At 39.9% G+C, this 25848-nt stretch overlaps 1 protein-coding gene across 4 annotated transcripts in view; it reads right to left on the reverse strand.

Moving 5' to 3' along the window:
* The window catches only part of CTNNA2 (catenin alpha 2), a 914223-nt gene that overhangs the window by 543768 nt on the left and 344607 nt on the right, over window positions 1–25848 (reverse strand). For all 4 annotated transcript variants that reach the window (XM_090035040.1, XM_090035037.1, XM_090035039.1 and 1 more), the window contains one exon: window positions 15048–15251. In XM_090035040.1, coding sequence (XP_089891166.1) covers window positions 15048–15251 — 204 coding nt within the window. The remainder of the gene's footprint in view (window positions 1–15047; window positions 15252–25848) is intronic.

Raw genomic sequence — 25848 nt, forward strand, 5'->3', positions numbered from 1 at the left:
TATAAATGACCAAGCACCCACTGCAAACACAGGATGTATTCATGGACATAGTCCATGCTTAAAATTATATAACAGATTATTCAGATAAAGGTTTCAACTACTAGGTCCCCAGTCATTCAAAATACTGTTCAGCTTTAACAGGTAACATCTATTTTAAGACAAAGGAATAGAATAAGATACAAGTTGAGTGCTTGGATTTTATAACCTTATTCAAATTCCAATCATTTGAATAAATCTACACAAAAGCCAAATGAAAGATATAATTAAGTTATTAGGAAAAAGGTCATGTCTGCAATGAAAATTAAATTCTGCACTGTAAAAACATCATAAGCTTGTTAAAAAGAAGTGAAATAAACAAGATAACGTCACCATCTTTTCATAATGGGCCAAAATTTCTCTTCTACTCTTTGAGGGGGACAGAAAAAAGGAAAAACAAAAAATATATACAACAACAATTGGTAAATTCTCAGCCTGAGTGGTCTCATCAGCTTGGAAAACTCAATTTTGTTTAGCTTTTTTCCCTTCAAAATGCTATAATAAAATATAACTAACGCAATTTTGTCCAGTTTCTTGGGTTTCCAGTGTTCAAAATGCAATTATATTAGATGTCACTGTTCACTCTACCAATCACTGTCAATATTTTTCAGCTCTTCCATGACATCTCTTATCAACAATAGATTGCATGGTCTTTATTACAATAGCCTAAGAGAACCAAGGGTTTCATTACATTAATATGTCTCTGGTTAATTCTACCTTATCTACTTATTCAGCTTAGCCTTAAAACCCAATTAAAATCTAATTTATCTGATCCCTGCATTCAAATACTATTTGGCAATGAATCTGACAGCCTTGTAGTAACTACATTACTACACATTGTGCCCCAAGGTACTGTAGATAATGCTTTAAAAAATATGATCGGTGTTCATTTAAAGCTACAGAACTCTCTTTTGAGGCTCTTTGATTTCACACTGAAGAACAAATATTTTATGATAATGCAATAATCAAGTTATGTTATTAACTTAATCCAATCCTTTGGTAGTACAAATGGGAATTGCTCCAGTGAAACTGAAGGGATTAGGAATATTTACACCAGCTGAGGACCCAGTCCATACTGAGGTATGCAGTGTCCTATGCTGAGAGGTACTTAGCCATGTTAGCTTGAAGTGAGGCAGAAGGCAGGACAGATTTACACCTCATAGACTAACTAAATCAGAGATCTATCACATAATTTTTTATAAGTAATAGGTTTACTTTATCCAATTTAGTTAATCTATAAAATGCAAATACACCTTGCCTTCTGCCTGACCTATACCAGCCATAAGAATGAATGGAAAATCATAGGGAGGTAATTGTATCTGTCATCGTTGGCTGTGAAGCTGGGATGTGTAACAAGAGGAGCACCACAAAAGTGTAACAGGAGGAGCACCACAAAAGTAAACAATATTTTGGAGATTACATAAGTACAAGCTCTGGCATAAAGTGATTTTTTTACTACTGATATATGACTTGCCCATGACATTATGCAATTGAATAGGTTTTGGTTAGAGATCAGAAGGCAATATTTTACAGTTAGGGTGGCCAAAATCTGGAACCAACTTCTCAGGGAAGTGGTCCTCGCCCCTACCCTGGGCAAATTCAAGAGGCGGTTGGATGATCACCTGTCTGGGCTCTTGTGAACCCAGCATTCATTCCTGCCTGTGGCAGGGGTCAGGCTAGATAATCTGTTCAGGTCCCTCCTGACCCTAGCTACTATGAAACTATAAAGAACTTTGTAGACTCCTAAGACCTTGGATCTTGCATTCGCAGCCTTTAACACTGATCCCCTTTAGAAGGATGCTCCTGTAAACTTTAATTGTGATTTGCTACCATTTTGTTATGTAAATGATTTGAGTGGAACTTAATTTGTTGACCTCAGATGAAACTTTAGAAAATGTCAACAGAGAAACTAACTCAATTTTTTTGTTGTTGTTGTGACTATATGAGTAACAAAGGATATTTTAAAAAATTATATATGTCATAAAATCAATTCTCAAAGTTGGTACTTTTGTGGCACCAACTACTGTATTTCTTTTTGATATCCTGATATGCTAAGAGATAAGCCATAAAAATTTTTATTTTGCTTAGTGTAGTGTCTAAGATGACTAGTTCTGTTTTTTGATGAGAATTAGTCAATGTTAAAAATCCTAGAATAAAGTAAAGTACAAGCTGCCGATCAGAGAATAATCCAGCATTCTAACGTTATGAAAATGTTATTAACTGATTACACCAGAGATTATTCGCCCCCCCGCTTTCATTTGTCAGTTCAAACAAATTACATGTATTACTATGTTCATAGAACATACTGCTCTGTAAGGAATGACACTGAGTTTCAACTGACAAGTTATTCTGTTGTAATCACAAGATATGATCTGTCAAAGAAACTCCACTGCAATCAGTAAATCACAAGATGATATGACAGGTCAGACAGCAAAATTCCACGCAGTGCAATGAAATTGTGCTATATGGCTTTTCATTTTATCATATGATTAGTGCAGGAGAAGGCAACTTGTAAGTTGATCTGTGCTATATACAGTGTCTACTCTATTTATTTCAGTACACATGGGTGCTATTTTCCCCGATAAACAATAAACCAGAAAAAAAATCATTCCTCACGTGAAAAAAAATCAGTAACAGTAAAATCAGAATATCAATAATTTTCTAAAATGCAAGTGGGTTTTAACACATGATCTTTTACTCTATTGTTTGTGTGGTTATTGCATACAGAACTCAAAATAATTTACTTGCCTTCACAAACCTTTTTAATCTAGTGTCTTGTTAAAGAGCCTGTATCTAATAAAAATAGGTCTCCATTTTGTTTATTATTAAATTTCCTTTTATTACTGATATATGGCATCAGAATACAGATCTTTTAATTATGCAGGCCACACTTGTGGTATGCAAGTGTGCCCTCTTCTGGACATCCAAAACCATTAATCCAAGCTCCTAAAAGTGGTTATACTTTCTTTCCATCAATAAACTTAATATTAAATAAAATAAATAAAACCAAAGAACAAGAGTAGCACTATTTAGTCTTCGGATTCTACGTTGAAAATGTACTTCTGAATGAAGAAAACTCACCATTGTCACGTACATAAAGCAAGTTTACCCCTACACATAACTTTATAGTTTCAACAGCTAAACTAGGTTAACACAGTTACCTTATAAATACTATTGATGTGTTTATACGTGCATCGTAAACATACTAGACATATGATGTGTCAATATTTGTGTGATACGATGTGTCAAGGCATTGGTAACGCTATATAAAAAGACCTGCTTATTTTTTGACCTTTATATGTAACCTAGAAGCAAATATACCCGTAATAACATCACTATTTTTACTCCCCCTTCCACGCTCCACTTTTGGATTACTGCTACTTTTGGACTTAAAGGAAAAAGTCATAACACTTGCAATGGATTAACTGCAGCTAACAACTTCAAAGCAACTGTAGTAGCTCATGTTCTGAGAGCACAGTGAAAGTGGTATAAATTTAACTCCTAAATCAAATAATATAAGAACTACAAAGCCTATTGTTAATAATGACCTACATACTGGGTGTATCTACATATGCAATTAATATGTGATGAACTCCAGAGCAGTTCGCACTGGAGTGTACTGCTCCTGGGCACAACATCTACACGTGTGCCTGAGACAGCAGTACTTTCAGCCAGGGCAAAGCAGTCCCAGATTGGCAGCTAGCTCAGAGACTCATCCCCAGGGTCCAAGTGGCAGTTTCAGGCAGCAGAGAAGCTGGCTGGGGCGTAAGGGTGGCAAAACTGTGGAGCCGTGTGGTTGACCCCCCAAGCCTTACTGCTCCCCAATACCAGCACTCATGTAGACGTGACACTTTACTGCAGAGCTAATTAGTCAACTTGGCAGTAAAGTTCATATGTATATGCACCCTCTGCCTCTGAACATTCCTATTTCAAACTATAACTATACCTATAACTATAATAAAGCCTACCTGCCCACCTTTAGAAGGTACACAATTGACTCAGAAAACTTCCACTAGTTTTCAGCTACCGCTTGGAAGATTATTTGGATTGTTTCCTCTTGGTTGTTTTTATTTTTGAATGAGCATCATTATTTGGTTTTATTTTTGCATGTTGTGAAACTAAGCTCCTGTTAAAGCAAAAAATCTTAAAGTTACAGAAAACAGTATGAGGTATTTAGGGATGTACATTTAGGCTAAGCACAGACATTCAATGGGGTTAGGGGAAGAAAGTTAGATCACATTAAAAATGGCCACCCAATATAGCTTAGGCCACCCAAATGTGGACCTTACTTTTAAGTTACTAGTTAGCTGGATCGACATGCAAATTATATAGAAGTTCAGTGTACACAAACTAGTCTAAAAATGGCAGAATCCGGTCAGAATCTGGACCCCACCAACCCCCTGTGGGCCCTGCCTGCCCCCCCCAATTCTCCTACAGATGCCATCTGCACCCCTAATCCCCCCGATCACTCCCACGGATCCTGTTTGCCGCGATCTGCAATCCCCCCTGAAGATCCTGCTTGCTCCCCTCCACAATTCCACTGTGGCCTCTGCCTGTTCCCCATTCCACTATGGACCCCCAGAATTTTCCCCAGGCCTGCTTGCCCCCTCTGATTCCCATAACCCCCCTGCTAGCCCCACCCATCCCAACTTACTGTAGATCAGGTCATTATTTTTAACTTGATCTAACTTGATCTAACCTCCCTGTACTTACTTAAGGTGTAAAAACTCCCTGATTCCAGCAGGCATATTTTAATTTTGGGATGTCCACCCCCTCCTTCACAATGAGTGGGGGTGCACTGTTAAGAATCATGCCCTGAGCTGAGGGCAGGCACACTGGCACACATGAACTTGGCAACACTGCCAAATTTCTGGGACTTTGTGTATGTTAATCAGAAACAAGTAGGTGGGTCACACTCTTTGGCAGCACTCCCAGGCTTATCGCACAGGCAGCACAGTCATAGCTTTTAATATACTTCCAAAAATATTTTAGATACTTTTGTTCTGCACCCAACACCTAAGCTATATAATAACAAATTAATATCCTATAGACACTCAGAAGATTGAAGGACATTTCATAGATATTGTACGCTCAATTACAAAGATCACTTTAAATGGCAACATGTCCATTTACTTTAAATACAGCAATTGTAATTGCAGCACAAACTTCTAATGACTTATGTATATTTGATGTAGGGTTGGTGAAGTCACTGCTACTTTGATGTACTGGATTAAGATCAAACAAAAATAAATACGATTCAGATTCTTATTTTTGAAATAAACTGGAAAAAGGAAGGTAGAGGAGCAACATAAATGGGAGACGAAATTTATGGAAAGATGCAATGTTGTACAATCCTATGTTTTATTCAATAACCCATATCTTTGTTGGGTTTGACTTCAGTGACTTTGAGAAGGGGAACAGTGATTATAAGGATAAATAATAAATCTAAGTATTTTTGGTAGAAAAGAACATTTTCTATTTCAAAAACTTAGTGAGTAGTTTTGCCATAAAAAGGATTTTTCTAAAATGATTCTTGTTGAACACTTTGTTTTGAAAATATCAATGTTTTCTTTTCATTTTTTAATTTTTTTAAACTGAAATTATAAGGAAAGACAAAGGCACAAATACCACAAACTAATATAAAATCCTTTATTCTGGGTAAGACGACCATATTGCCTCGGCAAACACAAGCAGTCCTGACTTCCATAGTCTAGTTCTGATGGGTTGGTCAAAAGTTTGGAGTGGAGTTTAGCAGGAAGCCAGAGTGGCATGGTGCTCCAGGCATGTGACTAGGCAGGCACCACTGCTTCTGTACAGGAACAAGGCGGGTAGACCGGAGCAAGTACCACCCCACTTGCACATGGCAAGTGGCAAGGACTGGACTACAGAAGCTGGGAATGCCCAAGTTTTCCTAGGATATATGGTCACCCTAATTCTGTGTTGAATGAAACATTTGGAGTAATTTCACTAAAAAGACCCGAATGTATTAATTTCCATTTCCTTTCCCAAAAAGATTTTTTTCACCAAGATCTTGTTAGTTTGAAAACCAACCAAAACAAATCCCACTATTTGTCTAGTGCTATTAAATATTTAGGAGTGCTCACTGGGGTAAAGAAAGAAGGAGATGACATGACTGAATAAGACCCATGGAGGCTACTACAGGTTTGAGACATGTTCAGTGACTGAGACATCACAACAATACGTGCAGGATCTGGACTCAGTATATGATACTATGTGCTTAAGTATTATTAGCAGCAGCATGGGGAGGCAGAATAAATTCTACTTGTCAAGGCCACTAGTATTGAGCAATCATCATGTTCAGCTATAGCACTAATGAGATCCAAGTAAACAGAGCACAAAGACTTAAATTAAATGATTCAAACATATGATATCACAGCTTTAACTTATAGTAGTGAGTTGTGGATCAGTCAGGGCTGCCTTATGCACTGCTACCATCTGTCACTAGGCAGACTGAGGAAGCCTGTAGAGTATGTGACATGTATGCATACCCTGACTAGAAAGCATCAGCACTGCAAACACACCACTCTTCAGGGCCTCAGCATTCAGATGTCTGTATGCATGACTCTGGGTAAAGTTTTTTGTTTTTTTTTCTACCAAGACAACAAATCTGGGAGAATTCTCCCAGATTATTTGAATAGGTATGTGCAGCTTTAGTAAAATAGTATAAGACTCTTGATTACTATGTGTGATACCTACAAAACATTTTGCTTCCATGTTGGTTATATTACATAATTATGGAGATATGGGGGATGACACAATATGATATGATATCACATGTAATTTGAATTGTACCACTACAACTTTAGCAGACTCTTAACTTCAAAAGTATATATAAGAACACTGCTGTACTGGAGCCTAAGTGGCAAAAAAGATAAAAGGTCAAGAGAGAAGGTATCCTGAAGGAGATAGGTATCCCTTGGTTGTTCTTTCTGTTTCCTAAAAATTAGTGCCAATGAACAGTATTACCTCAATCCATTTGAAACTCGTTAAATTATAACTGTGTACTGTATTTAACAGTGTGTAAAAACAAACAGTTTTCATCTTCTGTAAGTAGCTATGTCAAACCAGCTGAAAAGGAACATTGTTTAAGCAGAACAAGGCTAAAAACAAACAAAAATAATATAGAGCCCGAGAAGATAAATAAGAGGTCAAGGGAGGGATAAAAATGGAGAAGAAAAAGAAGAAAGAAATCTCTCGGGACAGACTCAATGATTTGCAGCACCTTTAGCTCCATTTAACAAGTCGTATGTTCTGAAAAGGATATAATGGCAGTTTATATATAGTGTAGTGACACCTAGAGGAGATGCCAGAAATTGTAAACAGCATGCAAGCTCGGTATTCTGCTTTTATGAGGAGATAGTTACACACACACACAACTGCATTTATACATTCATAAGTTTCGCAGAACATCCCTTTTCTCTGCATATTAACTTTTACCAGGATTAATGATAATGCTAGTTGTGTGCATGCACATGAGGCATTTTGATTGTTTTAAATGCTTGCTTCTCAGTTTAGGGATGTAACATTTGTGCAACACCCTTTGTGAGTAATATTAGAAGCAATTTATAAAGTGACAAGACAAAATACCGTTCGGCCCCCAGAAAACAGAGTTCACTCTGTGTTTTTTCTTTCCTTCTCTTACCTTTCCACAGGTGATCCGGGGAAAAGGTAAAAGTGGAAAAATCAATGTTCACAACCTGGTGCTAGGTGAAAGAGTCTGGAAACACTTAACTATGGGTATGTTTTGTTGATTGTTTCTTCTTCTGACAGTTATTTATCACTTACTTAAAAATATACTGATAAAGATTAATTCTGGCTAAAAAGGGGGCAGGGGCTAGTCATTCTAGTATTTTGTGTTTGATTAGAAGGGTTATATGGTTAAAAAAAATTAACTAGTATAAGCTAATGTAGTAGTTGGGTTAATTAAGTAAGTACAAGTATAAACAGGTCACATGGCCATTCCATCTGTAGTAACTGAGATAGCAACAGACAGCACCTATAGACATACTGAGTGTAGCAAACAGCTTAAAGACTCTTTTGAACTCCCATAGACTTGGTTGCTGGCCAAAATGGAACAAGGAAATAGTCCTGAGTTATAGCTGCAACAGTTGAACATCTGGAAACAAGCCTGCCAAAAGAGTCTCAAGAGGTCCATGAGGGCAATGGATTGCACCTCCACCGGCAGTGAAGAACTTTTAAAGCAGTCGTTCTGGCTTAGGTGGGCCTCACCGAGAACCGTTCCATACATTATGGTTAGGAAGGCCATGATCACAACCAATGGCACAGAAGCAGTTTTCACCAAACACAGCCTCATTGTACTATGAAACCAGTACAGTCTGATTATGGCAAACCCATTTTGTTCAACCTTGCTGGCTAGAGAAACAGCTTGGGTTTGGTTTCACTGGGGTGCCAGTCAAAAGGCTACACATACAACTAGTGGAATATTTCCTGGGTTGGGTGACAGACTATGGGCATGTGACCGTGGCTAGAAAAAACAGAGGTCTGGGAGTTCTGCAGGAGCAAAAAGAAGCAAGGACAGGAGTGAGAGGAAAACAGATGTACAGGTATCATTTGAGGTACAGATTTAGTGAACCAGGGACTTTCCTAATTTAAGAAAAGTAAAAACACCATTGTGAAAACTATGAGGATTCAAAGACTACAGCTGTGTTAATCCCCTTAAGAAAGTCAAGATGCAGAGATAGGAGTCACACATGCAAATAGCAAGTCTTGGAGATCAGGCCAAAAAAAAATAAGAATAAAATCTGTTGTTTCTTCTTCCAGAGGTAAGCATATCATAGCTGCCATTCCTGTTCCCCCACAGTGTTGTTGGTTGTACCTTTCTTTGCTTTACAATTTTCAAATTTTCTCTGCAAGATTTCCAATTTCAGGAATTCATGGGCATTTTTACATGTGCACCATGGGTGGAGGGGAGCATTTTAATTAGAGTGGCTCTGTGAGCCATTTTAATAAAAATACCCGCAATGTCTTGTCTATCAGCATCCCTACGCTTCAGAATGGTGGCAGGGGTGTTTTAACTATAGTTCATTGAACTTTGGCTCGTGCTTTAGTTAAAATGTCCCTGCTGCCATTTTGAAGCACAGGGACACCGATACATGAGACATGGAGGCTGGCTGGAGCACACTAATTAGTACACTCGAGCAGACTAGATGATTAATCAAGTCTACTCCAACGCGTTATAATTATAGCATCTCTGAATCTCATATGTCAGCATCCCCATGCTTCAAAATGGTGGCAGGGGTGCATGTAATTACAGTGCATTGGAGCAGCCTCCCTGCACGTGTACAGGTACCCTATGAGGTCATGTTTCAAGGGTTCCAGAGCAGTTGGATTTATTTTTCTGCTTCTATGTCTATCCAGGAATAAAAATTGGACTATAAAACGTATTTTATACAGTGATGCTGCAGGTTAACTGCAACTAAGAAAAATCCAGGCTCATTTTACCTCCTGGGTTATGGTGACAATAAATGGCGAAACCTCAGTGAAGGATCTTCCCAGTGCTTAGAAAGGTTCCCCATCACCAAAGATTCCTATTAATCACAGCCATCATGATCACCATAATGGGGATTTTAGACAGTGACAGGAATAGAATGATCTGTTTTCAGATCATTAAATTTCAGATAATTAAATTAATCTGAGAACCTAAAGAACATACCTAAGAAGTTCACCCAAATGGACATGCCCACACTTTTGTAGACACAATAGTAGTAGCATGTTGCAGAAAAAGGATGTTCTGTCTCAGATATTAAGTCAATTAATATTTCAGTCTCATTCTCAAGCAAATGCTCTATTTGAGCATTTTGCTAAACAAACTCATCAGAATTCTGCACCAAGGTGTGGCTACCGAAGCCCAAACGAGGGCAGATTGTTTCTTTGTCTGTTATTTGCAATCCAAGTACTACCACTCTTTTCTATAAGGGTTTCCCTATTCCGAATGGTGCTTATGGAAGACACCTACAGCATACAGTGGCCTTGAAAAAATGAAGACAAGATGCAAGGACTGAAGATGTAATCCTGAACTTCCCAAAACAGTAGGACCACCTGGATTCTCTAATGTTTTGGGTTTCTTCAATTTGTAAAACTGTAAGCAGCTAAACAGTAATATCATGCAGGTGATAGTTACTGAACATATCGGTCACTATATCAAGTCTTGATGCCATTTACCAAGCAAAGACAAGAAAACCAACTACTTGTACTGTGGCTGAGGTCTGATTGTTCTGGATAGGGGAAATAGACTCTTAAGTTATGTTTAGCTGAGGAAAGGGAAGACATTCAAAGGATGGATACTAGGCTGCTTGGACCCCATGAGAAGGAGAACACTCACCCAGGCAGAAAACGGTCCATCCTAATTGGTGTGCGTGAAGGAGCCGAGATTAATTCAAAAGTAGCAACACCACTGTAACTTTAATGTTCCTTCATCTCGGGTTGGAGTAAAGAGTAACGTTGCTCCATTTCAATAGTTCTTAGCTTGTTCACACACAACCGGTAGAATGTCACAGCTGTTGCCGTGGTGAAACATTTCCCGTTTGAAAGAACTCCAACCGTGTATGTGTGTGTCCGCGCGTGCGTGCGCAAGCACGCATGTGCATGCACGTGCACGTTTCTGTGACACTACATGAACTGAGAAGAAACACAGAGAGGGAAAGAAGTAATATTTATCTATCTTACAGAGCAAAAGCTTGATTCCTAAGAATCAGATGCTTAGCAAGCCACAAATTTGACCAAAGGCACATTTGCAGATTTCTATGGGAAGGAAGTACACTCCTATCGTACCCCGCCCTAAGGAAAATTATTTCATCATGCTTTCAGTGACTCCGCCACTGTGATAATCATATGAAGAAAAGGAAAACTGCTTTTTGTCACCCAATAAAATCAGTGTTCTTCTGAGAAAACTGGCTGGCTTCAAGATGTGCACATTTCAATTCCCATAAAACAGTATTGAATCAGTTAGTAAAGTTTCATTTTATCTCACAGATGAATCACTGTAAGAGTAACATTAAAAATCACTAACTATTAAGCTAAGGTATTGGTATGTAAAAAAGACAGAGGTTGCTCTTATCCAGTCCCAATCATTTTGTCTCCAAGTAGCTTCTTCCAGGGCAGGAAATAAACCTGAGTTCACATGTCCTCTAGAAGAACAAAATGAAATGTGAAATAGCTTGGTGCAGTATTTCAGTCTTTTCGCAGAATACACCACTTCAACACAGGCTTGCTTTTCCAAATATTCCTTGAAAAGCTAGCAACGCAATACTTAGATCAGTTGATAGATTGTCCTGTCTAGGCTGCCGTAACTAAATCAGACAATCCCGATGACTCAGCAGTCAACCTCTGTCACCAATCACTGATTGTGGAGTTCAGGACAGCTATGGACATTGTGCTGTCTCATGAATGTAATTTACTGTTCATTGTCATATAGATTAACCTTGTCTGCTTCAGAGCTACTTCTCAAAAGGATGACGCAAGATTTCTTCCCCCCCTCTTTTAAATAAGAGCTCACTAGAGCCGTTAAATACAAAACCCGACAGTCTTGAGGGTCCATCCATTTTCAGTTCTATCACATCTTTTTCGTTCTGTTTGGTTCTGTCAGCAAGTACAAGTGCCTTTCGCTGCCCACTCTAGTTTGGACTCAGTGCAGCGTTTTCTTAAAATATTGCTGTATTTGGGGCCAAATCAAACATCCTTCCTGCATTTCAGTGAAAAAAGGTTTCCGAAACCTCCTATTTGCTCTAGCTCAGTTCCCTTAAATGATGCATCTTTAGACATGCAGAAAATGAGAATTAGATGCTTTAATACCCTGTGTTGATAGGCGATCAAAAGTTGAGAACGAGTGGTAGCTTTATAGGGCAAAAGAGCGTGGAAGACTAAGAAGTAATTATATTACAGATGACCGGGTTATTAGTAGGGCTAAAAAATCCTTCAGATTTGGGGAATACAGTGGAGGGCAACAGAGGTAACTGAATACTCTGACAGCATCAGGGTCAAACCGATATCCCTATTTAAACCAGGAAATAATGTTACCCTATCTCCAGACTGGTATGGACACTGGCTGCCGTGGTGCCCCTGCGCTACCTGTGGCAGGTTAGGGTGTTGCATCGTATGGTTGTGTCAGGGTTGGCTGTCTTTTTACTAACAGGTTTGACAAAGGATTTTTATAGGATGGCTTGATAAAGATGATCCTGGTTCCTTCCAGCTCTACTTCCCTATGCTTTTATGACAGGGTTCCCGTTCCATAAAACCTATTCCAAAGGATAATAATAGCTGTAAAAGGCTCCACCTTACTACCCGTTTCAACGCATGGATTATGGGGCTCATTCTAAACTTGGCATATGAACCACGCAAGGCTCCACTCTTCTACTGCCAGAGGAAACCCCTCGGCAGGCAACCATGTGCCAAGGGCTACCAAGCACCAGAAACACAAGTCAACCATGAGGGATCATTTGTTGCCTTCCAAAGCCTTGAGCAGGAGTGTCAGATGGTGGTAAGAAAGAGAAGCCGCTGAACCTGTGAAACGGAAGAGCCACGTGAATTACTTATTCCACTGCCCAGAGCTCCTATCAAAAGCAGTCTCACCTCTCACCTTCTTCCTCTTCCCCATGGAACAAAAGACAGTGAGAGAGGAACGTTTTGCAAATTCATTTACATTTTGCTGAAATGCTGATTTAAACAAACAAACACGTCACGATAAAGGTTAAGTTCCAAAATAGACGACAGTGTCGGCAGAGGTATTCGTTCTACCTTAAAGAAACAAGAACTAGGAAAAGAATAGATGCATCTGTACACATTTCTCAACTTCTAGGCTCATGGATTTAAAATCTGAAATACATTACTTTCAATTAAATGAAACATGCTTTTTGTTGTTGTTAAAAAGATGCTTATGCAGTATCTGTGAAATTGTTCTTGTTTGATTATATTCCTTAAGAAACACAGGGAGAAAATTAAATCAGAGTTGCGGGTTTTAGAGTCCTTATTGTGCTATTAGGGAGGGTAATTTAATCAGATCAACCTTTCAAATACCCCATGCAAAGTGAAAAACAGATCACTCCACTGTTCATTTAAGGGAAATCCTGAAGCCATATTAACCATTGCAATCTGGTCATAAGTATGTGCAATTATTGAACCTGTAAAGATCCCTCTAATTTATCTGAAAGTGGTGGCAGAAATAATGCTTCTGATGGAGGGAAAATGCATTCTCCCATCACAAAGCTCTGTCCATTTGAAAAAATATATATAAGGAGACACTACAAAGAAACAGAAAGCAACAATCCATCCGTTCTCAAACAATTTCTCTAAAGACGATTTAGAGCTTATAGCTAAATGTAATAATTCTACAAGATAAGATCCTATGGACAGCAATCCAAAAAAGATACATTTCACATAATCACCATCTGTTCCTTAACTCCATCCCTTAAGGCTTTCACCTCAAAATAAAACAGCACCAATTTCCTTGTCATTTAGAGCATTTCAACTGTCACTTGAAAAAACAGCAAACCATTTCTGCGTCCTAATTCTAGACTTAATGCTACTGCTCTTTCCTGAAGCTGCTCACTTTTAATGAAGCGAAACAAGTAAAAACTGAATGTCAATGGTCTACGCTATACAACACCTAGAAGACAGAATTTTCATTTTTGTTACTGCATATTAACTGTGTCAGAAATAGAAATACTAATACCCTTCATCTACAAACATTCCTTTACAACATGTATGGGATTTGGAGATATAGAAAAAGAAAATCAAAGTACAATTTCCCAACGTACTGCTTGGATTCTAAAAATCAACAGATGATGGATAGCAAAGGGTAGAGTAAAACACTCATTCTACAAAATATTTTTGGGTGCCTTAAATCCTCAAGATATCTATTTGGAAACATTGCAATTCATATAGTGTATGGTTAAAAAGAGAAACCAGATTTGAAAACGTATAGGTAGAGGTTTAGAGGCCTAAAGAAAGGTGTTTTATATGCATCACCTTTACCTGTCTGAAGTGGCTGTCACCATATTCAAAATAAGTTTACAGGAATTAGTTATAATATTTTTTTAAAATGCTGTTTGACTACTTAGTGTCATCTCTGTTATCACTTATCGGTGGCTATTAGTGCCTTCTGAGAATCAATAGTTCCAAAATTATTTGTGATAGGCACCCCTAGGCAGAAAATATTTTCTGCAGAAGATCATTTAAAGGAGAGCTTATGCACACAAAACAAACTGCAGGGTGCATGTATACCATTCAGAACACTTTTTCCCCCCCAGTCCTACACACTTTGCTGTATTTAAGATTTCTAAAAATATACATTTTTCATTGTGTGCAAGGCAGCAGTCCTAGACATTACTCACCAGCTTCATGGAAGCTGCATGCTTGCAGTTAATAGCTCCAATTAAACTGTTAGCAAACAAAGATCCTTCATGGCTTAACCAGTTCCTCCCACATGCAAACCTGGAGGCACTTCATGTGAACTTTTTTACACACAACTTTAATACCACCCAAAATGACTATTTCTGTACAACGATGAATAATGCAACACACTATACATACTCATTTTGCTTGAGAAAAAAGGTTTCTAGAGGGCATTCGTTTGCCTTATCCATATTCCCACTTTGCTTGCCACCAGCAGTTTTATACTTATTTCACAGTATTTTATCTTATCAGAAACACTGAAAAAATGTGTGGGGTACCCTAGTTAAGAAAAAATACAAGACCCCAACGCAGATCAGTATTGAGGGAGATCCTGTGACATTTTCTTTCAGAGCAAAACATTCTCTTGAATATATTTAATTTCATCAAACCATTGTAAAAGGATCCTAAAACATGAAAATGTTGAATGCTCCAAAGTATTTCAGCAGCTCCCTTGATTTTCTTGGATTCCCGTTATATTAGAACACTAGTTTTTTACTAAGCATTTAAGCCTTTAAGAAGAGCCATAGAACAGGTTAATAATTCTCTGAGAAGGAAAAGACTAAAACCAGCATATAACTTACATTATTCATATATTCGCTAAGCAGGTCCTGCAGGGCTTGTCGGACAGCATTGCACTCAGCTACAATTCTCTCCCGGCGGTCATCACGTGTGCAGGAAGAATCTGCCATCAGTGCCGCTCCACTGATAATGCTCTCCAACCTTTCTTCAAGAGATGGTCTGAACCTGGCCTCACTGAAAGTCATGGGGTCTAAAATAATCTTGTTCTGAAAGACAAACATCAGTAGGAAAATTAAGAGCATACCTTCGTCTCTGCTTTTTTTTTTTTTTTTAATATATTATTTTTATTCCAAAGTTTTCATACGGCTTTTCAACTTCCCTACTGGATAAATAAATTAGTCACCTGCCAAATTCCCAGATGATTTTAACTTACTGAAATAACTGGTGTCTATGAAATTCCGCATCTTTAATAGCATGTTTTAAAGGACTCGATAGCATGCATTTTTTTAACTACACTAATGGAAAGAACCATCTCAGCAGATAGTTTTCAAATGTGTATTCCAGTTGCCCAATGAAAAAAAAAGAGATGACCCTTGAAGTATAGTTGAAGACTAATAATTGAAGAAAAGAATTGAAGACTAATAATATATAGACTCTTATGAAGCCTTTTTGGTTTTGGTCTGTGTCCCTTCCCACCGCGTCTCCCCTCCACTTCATCCTGCCCAGAGCTACGAACTGGACCTAAACTGTAACAATCATGCAGTGTATGACTTTGAATGTATCATTTCTTAAAGTTCCTTCTGGTCTCATTGGAAAGGCTGTAATCCCATTTTGTGTGTTCTTGTCAGAAAACTTTATACAGGTACTCCTCACTTAATGTTGTCCCAGTTAATGTTGTTTCATTGTTATGTCGCTGACCTATTAGAAAACATACTAATTTAAAGTCACGCAACGTTCAGTTGCAATGTTGTTTGGCCACCGCCTGCTGGTAGGTACGTAACGACTTTGTGTCGTAAGCCAAGTGCTGGTCCCGCTTCAGTGCGGCAGCCATTGTCGTTTGCGTTGTGTTCCCTGAACATTTCTAAATCATTGTGGCACCTAGCATCATGAGTCCAAAACACCCAGCAAGTGATAGTATTAAACTGATAGTATTAAATTGCCCAAGTTTGCTGATGACACTAAGGTGTGGGGCAGGGTGAACACACTTGAAGGGAGAAAGAGGCTGCAACTAGATTTAGACAGACTACAAAAGTGGGCAGACGAGAATAGGATGTGGTTCAACTTGGACAAGTGCAGGGTGCTGCACCTTGGGAGAAGGAATCCACAGCATGCATACAGGCTGGGGAGTTGCCCTCTTGGAAGCACAGAGGTGGAAAGAAATCTTGGAGTCATTATTGACTCTAAGATGAACATGAGCCACCAATGCCAGGCCACAGCCAGCAAGGCCAGCCATACCTTGTCATGTGTCCAAAGGTGCAGCTCAAGCCAGTCCAGAGAAGCGATCCTCCCCCTCTACGTGAGTTTGGTCAGACCGCAGTTGGAGTACTGCGTCCAGTTCTGGGCACTGCACTGCAAAAGGGATGGGGCCAGCCTGGAGAGGGTTCAGAGGAGGGCCACCTGCTTGGTGAGAGGGCAGCAGGACAGGCCCTATGAGGAGAGACCGAGGGACCTGAACCTGTTCAGCCTCGGCAACAGGAGGCTGAGGGGGGACCTGGTGGCTGCCTACAAACTCATCAGGGGAGATCAACAGCAAATAGGAAGAGCCCTATTCTCCCCAGCACCACCTGGGGTGATGAGGAACAATGGTAATAAGCTGATGGAGAACAGGTTTAGGTTAGAGATCAGAAGGCAATATTTTACAGTTAGGGTGGCCAAAATCTGGAACCAACTTCCCAGGGAAGTGGTCCTTGCCCCTACCTTGGGCAAATTCAAGAGGAGGTTGGATGATCACCTGTCTGTCTGTCTGGGGTCTTGTGAACCCGGCATTCATTCCTGCCTGTGGCAGGGGTCAGGCTAGATGATCTGTTCAGGTCCCTCCTGACCCTAGCTACTGTGAAACTGTGATTGTTTAAAATTATTTAAAATCTATACTGTACAACTATATAATGTTTTTTTTCTGGCAAAAAAAAGAATTCCCTGGAACCTGCCCCCTCACCCCCCATTTACATTAAATCTTACGGGGAAACTGGATTTGTTTAACATCATTTTTCTTAAAGTCGCATTTTTCAAGAACTATGACGTTAAGCGAGGAGTAGCTGTAAATTGTTCATTTTCTCTGCAGGCTTCATACCTACAGCACATATTATCCACAAAAAACAAGCCCATAACAGTTCTCCTTTCTTTCAAAAATCAGTTGAATCTGATACTTTATAGTCTCAATTATAAAAACAAAAAGATGATGAAGCAAATTAAAAACTGATTTAATAAAGCTGATCCTATCCAAAAAGGCTACCTTGCATGTGTACATTCAATAAATGGGCCCTCTCTATTTTCAAGATCGCTATAATTCAATGCAATTCCACTGTCAGGGCAAAATATACATTCTTCATTATTTTCACAGCTATCAATTAGTAATCTGTGAACAACAACACTGGTTGCATGCAATTTGAATATATCCCTTCCTTCCTTAAACATGTTTTTCTCTACTGTGTACACATAATTAACTTATGTAAGCTTGCTCCTAGGCATTGAGTGTTGTTTTAAATATTAAGATTCTTTTTCCTGAGCAAAAAACATAAAGCATGTTGCCATATTTTGTTTTTCATAAATCTGCTTTCTTCCATACAAGTAAAATAATGCCTTTCTCCCATCCTTTGTATATCTTTTCTATTTAGATTGTAAACTCATTGAGTAAGGGCTGTCACTTGTTCCATCTTTCTACATTAGCTAGCACAGTAAGGCCCTAATTCAACCTCAGGGTGCAGATACATGGTATATTTATCCTAGAGCAGAGGTGTCAAATATGCAGCCTGTGGCACCGCACCATTCAACGTTCTGGGCTACCGATGAGCCATGGCGTTCGGGGGGGTGGGACCAGTGGTTGGCAAGGTCCTGCCACAGAATCCGGGACCCTGCAGCCCCAATGGATATGACCATCAGCAGCACGGGGACAAGCAAGGACTGTTTGACACAGCCCTCAGTTGTCCTGCAGTGGTGTGGCCATTGGCTTTGTGCCCCACTGCCTCCACAGTGGCCACAGCTACCGCCACCACTCCAAAGTGGATGCAGCCCACAAGGAGTCCCTGTGGTCTGGTATGGGCTGGGGCCCTGGGTGAATTTGACACCTCTGCTCTAGATTATTCCTACTGGAATACTGGATGTATCGATATGTGCTATTTGTAGGATGCAATAACCCCAGTGCAGTTTGTGTCAGAGTTAACAGCACCTGGATGCAATGTCTAGACCTGTGGCTGGGACCGCAGTAATTTGACCTGGATTGGAGCAGCCCTGGGCTGGCAGCAGGCTCAGGGGTTCAGCCCTGGATTTCAAGTCACGGCACTGGGCAGTGGAGGGGCTGGCTGGGGCATGGGAGTGCCCAAAGAGTGGAGCTGTGTGGCCAGATGGCAGGCAGGGGTTGGCCCCCTGCTGCCTGGGTGCAATTTACTTCTGGGACAGCGTTTACACATGCGTTTAGGCACCACTATCCTATGTCAGTGAAAATTAGTTTGCTGCAGACTTACAGCAGTCTAATGCAGCCTAATAGTGTCATACGTGTAGACTGTGATGCTCTTTTTTGCAGGAAAGTAGTCTACGGTGCAGTTAAGCCCACATGTAGATGCCTCCATTGTGCAGGAAAAGCATAACACATAACATACAGCACTTCCTCTGAAGGAAATGCTGTTTTCTGTTGTAAAGTTGCTTCTGAAGAAATCAGATGTATATCAACACTAGAGTAAGTTACACAGGTCTGTATACACTGTCTCTACTGCCATTGTTATTTTCATTCCAGGGGAGCCATTTGCTCAGTTCATACCAGTTCCCTTGGCCCCTAGTGGCCAAGTGCTCTAATAGTGCGGCCATTCCTTACTATAAATTTAATGTAGAATAAAATCCGGGGTAATCTCTGTAGTAATTCTGTCATGTATCTACACCCTCAGTTGCAGCCCTTTACTAAAGATCTATATGAACTACACTGTGGAGTACATTAAATGATGAGTTAAACATATTTGGTTTTGAGGAATAATCTTACACTATTAAACAAAAGAACTTTGCATCCAAATTTTTATGCAAGGGGGTCTCGGGTTGCACATCAGACTCCAATTTTTCACTTCTACTTCTGTGCCCTCAATCAGTTATACGTGCAGCATTTAATTAGGGATTCAAATGACAGAATTTGGGTATCTAATGGATCGTGCCAACAATTAAATTGATGCCCTTGTTAATTTTAAGTGTCCCAAGAAATGCAGCTTTTGAGAATCTGGTTGTGCCAGCTTAATTTCACAGTTAGGAATTTGTTCTTCTGATTGGGTTTACTGGCCATAGCTTCATTTGTTTTGATGAATAATATAAGGTTAGTGCAGCTTTCATAAAATTACAAGCCATTTACTTCTGTATGTGGATTTGTACTAGTTTGCATAATGGCATCTAACTCTAGATGGCAGCTACAAGATGAGTCTTCCTAAATATAACGGGGCGGAAATGCTTGAATGGATGATCTATGTTGTTAGCACCTGTTCTAAAACTTTACATTTAAGTTACATAAATGAAAGCTGTATTGGTTAGTATCCTCCTGTGATATAGTTAAGGACAAAGTTAAAGATGCATGTTGGTTGCCTGGGATGAGACTGCAGATCTATAGGAAGTAGGAGGCATCACTGAGTTACTGAGATTACGAGAAGGAAATGATGACTGAAGAGAAGCTGAGGGTGCTTCTCATCTTACTCGCTTCATTGTTACACAAGGTAAACTGTCCACCCTTGCTCCTTTATCTCAACATTAACACAAATTTTTGGAGGGAAATATTCAGTTTTAGTAAGTTTTAACCATTACTTACAGGCAAAGATATGCATATAGAAACTCCATTTCCCATCCTGAGGTCCTCCATCTCTCCTTCCCCATAATTATGCTCTCCTTCCCTCCCTGGTCCCTCAACTTTTTTCAAAAACAGAAAACAATACATCATCTCTTCTTTTCCTCCTCCTCCTCCTCTGAGTTTTTCCAGAACATATTCCTACTTTACTATTTGAAACAAGGTCCATCACACTAACATTACACTCATCTATTCGACAATAGAACCTAATACCACAGTGCCTTTAATGCTTTTACTTTCACTACATCCCATGAGGTAGGGAAAGGCTATTATATCAGTTTTGCAGATCAGAAATGAAGTACAAAGAGGCTAAGGAGCAGGTCAAGATCAGTAAGAGAGGCACCTCTGCAGGACTTGGGCAGAATGTGACTTAAGTCACAAGGAACAATTCAGATCAACCATGCTCCACAAACTTCAAGTTGCAGATAGGCACCTAAATTCATTTGGGACTTTCAGTCTGGCCTGGAATAAAGACACCTAATTTTAGGCTTACGAGAATGTACAGAAACAGCCCAGTCTGAACAATGGTGCACTAAGATGGTATGGTAATGATCTGGAAGTCATTGATCTGGAGTCTAAGCCTCAGGGGATTTGAACACACATCTCTGACCTCTCAGAAGCATACCTTAATCTGGAAACTAAAGACAAGTCCAGGCAAGGGCACTCTGCACCCCACCTGTTGAAACTGGGCAAAAAGGCACAAAGGAATACAAGTGTCTTGAAGCTGGAAGGTAAAACATCAAAACAGAGCATTGCTCTGCATGATAGTAAGCGATGTGATCACTAGGGAGCGGCGAATCCTGGGTTCTGGCCCCTGGTGCCAGGATTATTTCTGATTTTATCCAATGAATGTCTAATATAAAATGACCTAAGGGGCCTAGCATGGCTGAGAACTGTCAGAAATTATTCTGAAATGTGACAGTTTGATGCAAAAGTAAAACCCTTGTCATGATCCATCTGTCTGTCTGTCTGTCTAAAATGATTTATTTTTTCATTTCAGGCACTATTGTATATATCTATCTATAGATATAGCTATAGAAATAGATTCATAGATTATAGAGTCGGAAGGCACCTGATGGATCATTATGTCCAACCCCCTGCCCCTGGCAGGAAAGAGAACCGAGGTCAGATGACCCCAGCCAGGTGACTGTCAAGCCTCCTCTTGAAGGCCTCCAGGTTAGGTGATAGGAGCGTCTCTCTTGGAAGCCCATTCCAGACTCTAGCCACCCTTACTGTAAATAATTTCTTCCTAATGTCTAATCTAAATCTACTCCACTAGTTTGCACCCATTATTCCTAGTTACTCCCCGGGGCACTCTGGTAAATAGCGCATCCCCAATTCCCTGCTGTCCTCCTCTGATAAATTTATAGGCGGCTACAAGGTCACCCCTCAGCCATCTTTTGTATAGGCTGAAGAGATCTGGATCTCTCAACCTCTCCTCGTGGGATCTTTCACAGAGACCACTAATCATGCGAGAGGTCCTCCTCTGAACCCTCTCCAGATCCTCCGTGTCCCTCTTGAAGTGCGGGGCCCAAAACTGGATGCAGTATTCCAACTGCAGCCTGACCAATGCCACATAGAGGGGGAGCATCACCTCCCTTGACCTGTTGGTCATGTATCTGCTAATACACAACAAGGTGCGATTGGGTTTGTTGATGACCTTGTTATACTGCCGGCTCATGTTCATCTTGGAGTCAACCATGACTCCAAGATCTTTCAGCCTCTGAGCTGCTGAGGAGGACATCCCCCAACCTGTAGGTGTGCTGGTGATTCCTCCTCCCCAGGTGGAGTACCTTACATTTACCTTTGTTGAATTGCATCCTATTACGTTTTGTCCATTGATCTAACCTGTCCACATTGGCCTGTATCTGCTCCCTGCCCTCTGGTGTATTCACTTTGCCCCATAATTTGGTATCATCTGTGAACATGGAGAGGGTGCTTACCACACCCTCATCCAAATTGCTGATGAAGTTATTAAATAATACCGGCCTAATGACCAAACCCTGCGGGACCCCACTGCCCACCTCCTTCCAGGCTGAGAATGACCTGTCAACCACCACTCTCTGGGTGCGGTCCCTAAGCCAGTTAGCCACCCACCCAAATATGTAGGCATCCACTCCACAGCCCGTTAGCTTCCCTATGGGAATAGGACGCAAAACTGTGTCGAAGGCCTTCCTAAAATCCAGACATGACATCAGCCTCCGCACCTGTGTCAAGGCAGTATGTGACCTGGTCATAAAAGGCTATAAGGTTTGTCAGGCAGGATCTACCTGTGACGAACCCGTGCTGGTTTCCTTTCAGCATTGTTTTCCCTGCTGGGCTTTCACAAATACTCTCTATGATGATTTTTTTCTAGTATTTTCCCAGGGATAGAGGTAAGACTGACTGGCTTTCTCCCCTTCTTAAAGGGGGCACCACGTTGGCCTTTTTCCAGTCCTCAGGGACCTGTTCGGAGCACCATGAGAGCTCAAACAGCCATGCCAGAGGCTCAGCAATGACATTGGCCAATTCCTTCAGCACCCATGGATGGAGGTCATACAGACCGGCTGACTTGTACCCATCCAGCCCTTCCAAGTGCTCTTTAACTAAGTCAACACTAACCTTTGGCAGTCTGGTGCCTTTTGGACATCTGTCTATGCTCAAGCTGGGGGGACTGTCTTGGTCAGTATTAAGGAATACTGAAGCGAAGATCTCATTGCAGAGCTCCACATTTTTCTCTGTGTCAACCACCAACTGACCTGATTTGTCCTGCAGGGGCCCTCTGTGCTTTCCTTTTGCTCGCTATGTATCTGTAGAAGAACTTTTTATTGTCCTTGGTTGTTGTAGTCAGCCTAAGCTCCAGTCCTGCCTTGGCCTGCCTAACTGACTCCCTGCAATAGCCTGCCAGGGTGGTGTATGCCTCCTTGATGGCTGCCCCCAGCTTCCACTGCCTAAACATCTCTTTCATGCCCCCATCTATATATAGATATATAGAGATATTTTTAGATTCTGTTCTTGAGACATATAGATATATTTATATAGAGAGATTTATATAGAGAGAGAGATATAAATAGCTAGGCAGATATCTAGATAGATAGATATGGCTCGAGAACAGAATCTAAAAAAACAGTTCAGATTAAACTAAATCAATAGCCATTTTGGTTTACCATAACAAAAAGCTGGGAGGGGGGTGTTCATCCCATGAAATGAGAATATTCATTCATTATAAACGAAATATTTTATTTCAACTGAAAAGAAACATTTACCAGCAGGAGCAAAAGAAAATGACTGGTAAGAATCGCAAAATGGCCGGAAGTGGAAAAGGAGCCCCCTCTCTTCCTCCAGCACCTCAGAGATTAGAGAACTCCTCCAATGTGTGGGAGAGATGAGTTCTAATCCCTCCTCTGTCTCAAGGGATCAGAATGCAAATCTCACACCTGCAAAAAAGAAGCCTTAATAGCAAGTGACAGGCATGTGTGGGGTGATATAGCGGTCATACTGTTAAAGCTCAAAGTTATGGTCTGGATGCAGAAGTTGGCCCCTGTTTTCAGAAGAGCAAGCAGTGTCCTCCAGTATTCAATGTCTGAAAAAAGGTGAAGTTGTTTATTAGAGTTTTCCTTTCAGGCCATTTTCACCTTCTCCCCTCAATCCCTATTTTTTAGCTGTTACATGGTATGTAAAACCAGAAGGGAATTTTTTGAAATTTTCTTGATGCCAAGTCTTAGATACGGGAGAACACAGATCATCCACGAAAGAAGTGAGACAGCGACTGAAATTGATTAGATAATTTTATCCAACTGAGAAGACAGGAAATGTCTTTAGAACTGGACTATTTAACTGAATAACTCCTAAAAACTGAGTGAACCAAAATAGCTAGGGTAAAAGAATCGAAGGATTCACTCAAATAAGGTACAAGAAAGAGAAACATGCTTATTCCAATGGAAAAGAGTATTTGTTTTACAAAAAAAAATTTACATATCTTCCTGTATAAACCACATTTAACACTTTTCTTTAATCTCCAATATTTTTTTATTGCACAGTGCATATCTTGATTTGTAGTTTAGGAGATAAACCTATTAACCTATTGCACACCTTGCCAATGTGATGGTAATAAGAATGTATTGCATGAGATAATGCCACATGTTTTTTTTAATTCACCAAGGAATTTTATTTTCTGAGTTATTTTAGTCTCTTCATAGTTTGAAGTGGCAGTTGCAAATGAAGATCCATTTGGTATTCCTTCCTAGCAACACACTACCAATGCCACCTGTTGCTCAATAACATTTGGTTGGGATCTAACAAATAGGTTTCAGATTTACGCTGTAGTCAAGATGTTATATTGTCATTGCTACATAGTTAGCACCTAATCCTTAAAAGAAAATGAGTAAAGAAACAAGAATCAAAGGGACGGACTTAAAGCAGGACAATTTAAACTGCTACTCCTTGACAGAGATTTTTACAAATGTTCAATCTTGCTATGTTGCAATGGAGTATTTTAATTTTCACAGTACTCGGTAAATCAACATTTTATGTAACCCACTGCCCAAGTTTAGGTCAACTAAAATGAAGACACCAAACAATAGCAAAATAAATATTAAAATCCATATCTATATTATTATACAAGCACAAAATGAACTCTACAGTTATAACTCCTCCTTACAACGGCATAATGCCTTGATGAAGCTAAAAGTTTATTTCCCGTTAACATCATACGATATGAAAATAAAGTGTGAAATCTATACCCCATTGAAGTCAAAAGCAATTTTGCTATTAAATTCAGTGAGTGGATTTCATATCAGATGGATATTTTTTTTCCATCCCCTGAGAGAGCATAAAATCTAAATAAACGGGTAGCCAAGAAATGACAGCAAACACTGAGAGGTGTCAGGAACCTAGCAAAGATTCATTGCTTAATAGAGACGAAAAAAGCACTTAAACAATTTCAACCAAATGCCACACACTTTCAGGTCCAACAACTGCTGATGTTGCACAACTATAGCTACTGTACTATTATCTGGAATGTGAAATAGTACTTCACATGCATCTTCTAGCAAGTACGTCAAAGCAAGCAGTTCAATTTTGAGAGAAACTAAATCACAACTGATTTAAGAGATGTAACTATGCATACTTATGTGATTGTGATTGCCACTTATATGTTAATTCCTTAAGTATGCATTTCACTAGTGCCCTTGTCAAATGTTCTAGGTTTGTTCACAATAATTTACATACCCTTAAGAACTAACACAGTAAAATCGACTTTACTTCTTTATTTAGCTCATGACATCAATGGGGAAAATGCAGAGGATGAACTGCCATCTTGAAACTGTAAGCAAATAATAGGAAATAAGTTACAAACACAATGATCTTTCTTTTTTCAGAATATGTTCCACTATCTTAAAAAGATGGATTTAAAAAGACGTAGAAGCATGTACTTAGTGCAAATTAGCACATGAAGTATTCCCTAATAGAAACTAAAGGATTTTCCACTGCAAACACCTCTCATGCCTATAATACTTCTTTTCCACAGGCAAATTCTATTTCCATACTTATCGGAAGCCAAGATGATCCTGAACTAAAGCTGACCCCCCCCAATAAACAGATTCTATACACAGAAAATTTATAAACTGGTTATAATTGTGCATGTCTAGAATCTAATTATTGAATCATCATCTTAAATTTGTCCCCTTCACTGCTGCAGTGGGGAAAGCTCTGGCAGGGGAGCAAGTGGCGCAAGAGGATGTTGATTGGGCAGGTGGTAGACACTGGTGTAGGGCAGGAAAGTCAAGCAGCATGGCACCTGACCCTAGGCCCCGACATGTTGCCTCCTGACACTCCCTGGCACATAGTGACCACTC

This window comes from Crocodylus siamensis, chromosome 2 (assembly GCF_052110815.1).
Source record: "Crocodylus siamensis isolate JL-2025a chromosome 2, ASM5211081v1, whole genome shotgun sequence".
NCBI lineage: Eukaryota > Metazoa > Chordata > Crocodylia > Crocodylidae > Crocodylus > Crocodylus siamensis.